This window comes from Gossypium arboreum, chromosome 1 (genome assembly GCF_025698485.1).
Source record: "Gossypium arboreum isolate Shixiya-1 chromosome 1, ASM2569848v2, whole genome shotgun sequence".
Taxonomy (NCBI): Eukaryota; Viridiplantae; Streptophyta; class Magnoliopsida; order Malvales; family Malvaceae; genus Gossypium; species Gossypium arboreum.
In genome coordinates this window covers 113862030-113869656 of record NC_069070.1, presented here as the reverse complement: position 1 = coordinate 113869656, position 7627 = coordinate 113862030, and the positions used below count along the sequence as shown (strand labels likewise).

Below are 7627 nucleotides of genomic sequence, written 5' to 3'. Positions count from 1 at the left end.
AGTAAAGAGATTAATCCGTATTCCTATGTTTTGGACAATGTCTAGGTGATGTTATTTTCCTTTGATGATTAGTTGAAAAGTAAAATAAAATCCCCAACTAATTTTCCGACTTATTTGATTAACTATAATACTCTTATCAATGAGTGACACTTTGATTGAAACCTGGAAGGTTTTTAAGGTTGTTACTATTCTATTGCAACCTCCTTCCTACTACTTAATTACAACCCTCCCAACTGCTTTGTCCTAGCAAACCCATCAAACATTATTATTGCCAATGGCAGCATCCCCAAAAGTAATCTGAACAAAACATCCAACTGTTTCTGCCTGATTACTCCCATTTGTCACACATCTAACGGTTGCTATACTGCTACAAATAGTTCAACATTTTACATGATGTTTGGTCCTATGTAAATCCCTTCTCGGCTTCTCCTCCTTTAAGTTTGAATATTAAAAAAATAATCAGTGTGTGTGTGTGTGTGTTTTTTTTTTTTTCTTTGGTCTGGCTTGAAAATGGTGTGCTTTTGTTTCCTAGTGGACCAAAGGCATATGCTGATGAGCAGCAAGCCGGCAGCCGGGACATGCTTGCGGTGCCGCAGCGGAGCAAGTGTCGGGCTCATGAAAACGGTTACCCGTTTTTGTTATGTCCCAATTTATTGGAAATCTTGGAAGGCTATAATCTGCACATTTTGTGGAGCTGTTCTTAAATCTTACAGATGATGAAGTTCAATGCTTTCTATTTGTGTTTCAAGTTAGTTAATTAGGTTTTTGTTTTTTAGATATATAAAAAAAAAGGGAAATGTTTGTTTTGATACACACAAATTTCTCTTTTTAAAAAAAATTTAAAATCGGATTAACATGTAACTCATGGAATATATATATATATATATATATATACATGTATAATATGTATTACTTTCGTTGATTGTTATTAAAATATTATCAAAAAGTAATTAAAGATCTTGTAAATATAGATTAAAAATTATATAGATCATATGTAAAATGCTATTAAAATTGATTAAAGAGTACCCTATAAATATGTATATCGAAAGTTATATAGTTTGTAATGATCAAATAAAAGGATTGTTAAATGTAAAGAATTCTTGTTTTTCAAAAAAATTACTTGACATATATATAGTTGTTGATGTACTAGATTAACAGTTGTAAAAAAAAGATAGAAATCAGTGGTTTTATTCTCGAGAAGCAGAGAACCAGAAGTAGAAAGGAAGAAAAAGATCCCCCTCAAATGGAGTATCTTAGGATTATTTAATTCATAAGTTAATGATAAATTTTCAAATTGAATCATTGGGTCGAATCCGGATGAGATATTACATATTTTATTATCACTATATAACAATAGTGATTATTTTCCTCCAAGCCTTAAATCCTTTTAGGTTGATGTAATGTGTTATTTGAACTAAAATAATATATACTAATTATTGAAATGTATATATTATGATATGATAAGATGATGTGAAATTATTAAAATTGAATTTAAAATGTAAAGAATAAAAGATAGAAGCCCAAATGGGCCTAGAGGGCTTTATTATAAGGGCAATGTCCGTACATAGTATTTCAACAAAATGCAACATTATAAATAATTAGATCAATTTTTTTTTATCTTAAAGTTTGATCTTTTTTCTCGAAACCTCAAAATTCAATTATCTAAACAACATTTTTTATTAGGGACTAGGAATTAATTAGTAATAATGTAATTAAGGAAGGACTTTAGTTCTAAATTCCAAGTTCTTGAGGTCCAAAGATAAAAATATGCAATTAAGAAGCAAATAAAGTTGCATTATAAAAAGAGAAGCAAATAAATAAAAGTAGGAGGATAAGGATATGGAAATTATACAAACAAACTCAAAATAAAAAATCTTAACAAGAAATAAAAACAATGGGGCCATTTTCTTGGCAGTGTTTCCTTCTCTGAAGACAGATGAAGCAACTTAGCATGCTTCAACTGCTTGTAAACTTCTTCTGCATAAATTAATGATTTGGGAGAAAGGCAAGCTTTTGAGTTGTGACAAGAAAATCCCAAAATTTTAGGTTATTTTCTTTTAATATTTTCAAAAATATTAAGATATATCTTTAAAATATTCAGTAAGATATTATGATTGTTTATATTTTCGAGTTAATATTTGGTACATTATTAATAGAATTCTTAGATTTTATAGATATTGTAAGATAAAAAAGAAATTATTTTAAAGAAAAAAGGCTTATTTCCCTAAGAAGAAGAAAGGAAGTACCAAACAGTTGTAGGGAAGATAATGTGACCCACATGGCATTTTGGCATCTTCCCATCTTTTGCTTGACAGTTCATTCTCCATTTTTCTTCTTTTCCTCCTCCACACCACATCTCCAAACATATATAGAAAAGGGAAAAATATAATTATGATGATAGTTCCCCTTTTGTTTTAGTTTCAAATGGAGAAAAATTTATAGAAAAGGAAAATTAAAATTATGTCTTGTTGAGTGTATTAGTAATAGTATCCTTAAATATTGAGAATTTTATATTAAAGGTTGGGTTTGAAATTTTAGATTTTAAAAATAATAAGTATAATGATAATTTAATTTTTAATGTTTATATTTTTAATATAAATTTGACTTTTAATTTTTTTTGATAGAGTTAAATTTGACCATCAACCATTCAGAAAGAGTTAAATTGCTGTACTTTTGATAAACCATAAATGTAACATGGTTTAATCTAATGCTTGGCATGTTTTTGGATGATTTATTACATATTTTAGTGAATTTGATACTCCTAATCATTTAATTTCATCTTTATACACTTAGGCGAGTACAAGGGAGTAAAAAGAGCAGAAAACGGGACAAAATCGGACAAAACAGGCTATCTTAAGGAACCACACGGCCAAGCCAATCCTATACGGGCTGAGCACACGCCTACCAGACGTGTTCTACCAGAATAGAGCCCAGCAATTTGAGTAGAAACATCGGGCAATGACGGATTCTCCTACCAGAATAGACTCCCACATCTCTTTCAATTGCCCAAGCGATAGACAAAATTATCTAGGGTCTCAACCAGGAAATCCAAGATGTTACTACTGTTGAAAAGGGTGTAATGGAAAAGAATGGGGTCGAAGATTTAACTTTGATTGAAGCTTTTTTGGCGTGAAGAAGCTTGGGTATGTAATTTCATCCCTCTTTCTTTATACGATTAATACAAATTTTAAGGCTTTCTTTTAAAACTGCCAAAGGTATGCTCACCCAAGGTTTTGTAATTTCTTGAGGGAATATAAGCTTAAGTTCAAGCCAAATTTGCTAGCACTCTTTGAAGCCAAAATTAGTTGGAGCAAAACATATTCGATTGTTTCTAAAATGGGGTTTGATAATTCCTCTAGTGTTGAAGCCACCGAGTTTTCTAATGGAATTTGGGTGCTTTGGAATGACAGTATAAGTATTGAGATTTGAAAAATTCATTCACATTTTATCCATATGCGGATTAGGGATAAACAAAATCATATATCTTTTTTGTGTACTGTTGTTTATGCTAGTCCCCAACGAAGTAGGAAGGACTCTTATGGGAAGATTTGAGAGCAATTGCTACAGTTATTGAGGAGCCATGGTTTATGACAAGTGATTTCAATGCCATTTTGAGATTAAAAAAAAAGACAAGGTGGATTTGAGTCCCGTAAAGCAGGGTTTAGTAGATTTAATTCCTTTGTGTTTCAACATGGATTGACAAATTTGGGATTTCAGCGTCCTATGTACGCTTGGAACAGGGAGAGTCTTTTTCAAAGGTTAGAGTGATCGCTTTGTAATGATCATTGGCAAATGGTTACTCCTAACACCTCTTTTCATCACTTGCATAAACTTAAGTCAAATCATCAACTACTCCTGGTATCAGTTAATCCAACAAGGAGAAGAGAAGGGGAAAGACCCTTTCAATTTGTAGCTAGTTGGTTAGTACATCTGGAGTTTCAAGATGTTGTCAAAAAGTCTTGAAAAGATAACGACAATATTATTGAAAATTTGGGGAATTTTACGAACCTGGTAAAGGATTGGAATAAGGTTGTTTTTGGAAAAATTTTTTATCGAAAAAGAGAAGCAATCAGGGAGTTAGACCGTGTTCAACAAGCCTTGGAGCAACACAATTCCATACATCTTTCGTTGAAGGAAGCAAATATTCAGGTGGAAATTGAAAACATATTCGAATAAGAAGCTCGTGTTATTCTTTAATAATTTCGATTGATGTAATTATTTTGTAACAACCTGATTTAGACCCTAGTCAGAATAGTGATTTCAGGACCACAAATCCGAGTTAGAAAAATATTATAATATTATTTTCTGTGATTACAATATGTGTTTAAGCATGTGTGAAAGTTTCGTATGAAAGTTTGATTATTTGTGTGCTTAATTTGATAAAAGGATTTAATCGCGTAAAATGCAAAATTTGCATTCTACTTGTTAAAGTGCCTAATTGCTATGTCTCCTTATTTGTGAGGTGCTTATGTGGTTATTTAACCATGGATTTTATTAAATGACATAAATAGACATTAGTTGGTGGAATTTTAATGATATTAATAAGGTTATTTAAGTAAAATGTATACTAACGTTATTAGATTAATTAAACAAAAATGAAAATTAAGCCATTATCATCATCTTGTTGCCGAAATTCAAAGAAAAAGAAAATAAAAGAGATAGTTAGGGTTCGGCTAGTTCAAACATCAATTAAGGTATGGTTTTCACTCGATTTTTGATGATTTTTACGTTTTTATGATCGTTGTTAAGTGTTCTAGCTAGCCCATGCTTAAATTCATGAAATTTTTGATGATTTGATGAGATTCCATTGATGAATTCATGAATTTTGTGATGTTAAATTGTGAAATATGAAAGCTTGGTGATAGATAAACATGTTTTGTATTGTGATTTTTGATGAATTTGCTTATTATGGACTAATTTGTGAAAATGTGAAAATGAGAAATTGAGGGGTTAAAATGTGAAATAAATGAAACATATGGGCTTATATGAACACCATATATATTCGGCTAGGCATGTGTGTAAAGAAATTTTGTGTATTTTTTGATTTTGTGAATTAAGGACTAAATTATCAAAATGTGAAAATGTGAGGGTTAATTTGTAAAATGCCCTAAATATGTGTTTATGGATTGAATTGAATAATTTTTTTTGAATAAAAGAGTTAATTCTGAATACATATAGATCAAAAAATGAGGAATTCAGACCTAGATCGAGACAAAAACAAAGTACTCGATTGATCAACTAATATCGTCGTTTTTACGTTTGAGGTAAGTTTGTGTATAATACATATTGTTTGTACAATGTTTGTATGTGATGAAATAAATAGAAATTAGATTGAGAAGTGGAGTATGTGAAATGTGAATCGAATTTGAGGCACTAAGTGTGCGGAAAATGAAGTAGCTACGGCTATTAAAAATGGCACTGAGTGTGCGAGAATATAACAACGATGGCTGAATAAATGGCACTATGTGTGTGATATCGATATAAGTTTGCTTTAATGAAATGGCACTAAGTGTGCAATATTATTATAGCTTCGGCTAATTAATTGGCACTAAGTGCGAGTTCATTGAATGTTTGAATATGATCGAATGAAGTAGTGCATCGAGCATCGAAGTGATAAATGTGATAGGTAAGAACATGGTGATACAGGTATGTACAGAACCTATATGGTTGATGATATTGAGTATGAAGTAGATGAAAGGTTAGTAAATAAAGGATGAGATGAGTTGCATTAAGTGTTAGCTAATTGATAGAATTATATTTTAATTGATGAGTTAAATGTGTTATATCATGAACTTACTAGGCTTTGAAGCTTACCGTGTGAAATGTTCTCTATTTTACAGTGTTATAAAGCTAGCTAGGATCCGGGAATCGTCAGCGACTCAATCATACTGTCGAACATCTATTTTGGTACCATTTTAAGAGTTGTGTATATGGTATATGGCATGTATAGGCTAGAAGTATTTTAGTATGTTTTGTGATGTGAATATCTAGCCATGAGACTTGGCCTGTAAATGTTGGTATGTATGGCCTTTTAAGTTGGCCTAAATGGTGTGTTTGATAGGTAAGTCATATGATGTATATAATATTCATATGATGGTTTGAATATGGAATGTTGAATTGGTAAGTTTTGTGGTATGAAATATTTGATAAAATGATGAGTCTATATATATATTTGAAACTTATGTAAGTTGTGATGATTTTGGTACATTGATTATGTATGTTTGGTTATGAAATTAAGTAGTGAATTGGATGGTATTTGAATGGCATCAAATATATACAAAATGGTTGATTTGGTTGCCCATGAATGTATGCAAATAATACTAAAATGTTGTGGTTTTAGAGTTCTTGAGATAGGTGGGAAATGTGGCTTAAACCAATCCTAATTTCACCTCACACGGTTGAGCACACAGACGTGTGTCTCAACGTGTATATGTTGTAATTTAGTTATTCAAGTTAGTCTCGAGCACTGCCTAGACACACGGGTGTGTCTGGTGGCCGTGTGAGGCACACAACCTTGGTACATTGGTATGTGTAACCATTTCGAAGGGTACACAGGCTAGACACGTGAACGTGTGGTTAGCCGTGTGACCTAAGTCAGTTTCGACCACGGCCAAGGCACACGGCCATGTCTTCTGGCCGTGTGGATAAGTCAGTATGTATGCCCTGTTTTGCCACGACTTAGACACATGAGCGTGTCTAATGCCGTGTGAGGCACACGGCCTGTTCACACAGGCGTGTGACCTGTATAATTTTGATAAATATTTAAATTTAAAAAAAAAATTGTATGAGCTCAGTTTAGTCCCGACCCCTTTCTAGAGCATGTTTTAGGTCTCATAAACCTATATGAGGGACTCTATATTGATGTATGATTATGATGCTATAATGATTGTGAAATGAATGTTAAATGTTTCGATATGCTCGGTAATGCCTCGTAACCCTATTCCGACAACAGATACGGGTTAGGAGTGTTACACATTCAGTATTAGTTTATTTTTCTAATTAGGTAATTTATGAATTCGATCTCGATTCTAACCTTCTTTTTCAGCCTTTGTCCACACCTTTAACCCAAGCCCCATTACAACCCTTTAAAGACCTTTTGATTTGTGTACCATCTCATTTATAGTGGTGGAGATTTGATTTTCATGCAAGCTTATGGTAATAACTTTTCATGTTTGACTTTTGAGAGCTTAATTTTTGAACCTTAAACACTTTGAGTGATTGAGTGAATCTTTAGTGAGGATGTCAATTGTTATCGGTTTTGAATTAAAGGTAATTATTTAGATAAGGGGAAATACCTATATTTTCATGTTTTAAAAATGTTTGACTTGGATTGTTTGAATCTTTAATGCTCTTTTAGTTGAATTATCAATGTGAAATTATTTGTGAATTATGATAAAACATTATTGATAAGAATTATGAATTGAAAAAGTTTAATTTTAATTGTGAGTTGAGGATTTTGCTTGAGGACAAGTAAACGCTCAAGTGTGGGGATATTTGATAAACCATAAATGTAACATGTTTTAATTCCATGCTTGGCATGTTTTTGGATGATTTATTACATAATTTAGTGAATTTGATGCTCCTAATCCTTTAATTTCATGTTTATACACTTAGGCGAGCATAGGGG

The 7627-nt window shown here is 31.8% G+C and overlaps 1 protein-coding gene across 1 annotated transcript; it reads left to right on the top strand.

Annotated features, from left to right (window-relative positions):
• Window positions 1-399: 399 nt before the first annotated feature.
• LOC108482693 (uncharacterized) lies at window positions 400-819 on the top strand. Its single transcript, XM_017785814.2, has one exon. The coding sequence runs from the start codon at window positions 511-513 to the stop codon at window positions 715-717; it is 207 nt and encodes a 68-aa protein (XP_017641303.1). The 5' UTR covers window positions 400-510; the 3' UTR covers window positions 718-819.
• Window positions 820-7627: the final 6808 nt, after the last annotated feature.

Bases quoted from the DNA above. Each gene is read 5' to 3' on its own strand.
- LOC108482693 (XM_017785814.2), top strand. From the start codon at position 511: ATGGTGTGCTTTTGTTTCCTAGTGGACCAAAGGCATATGCTGATGAGC.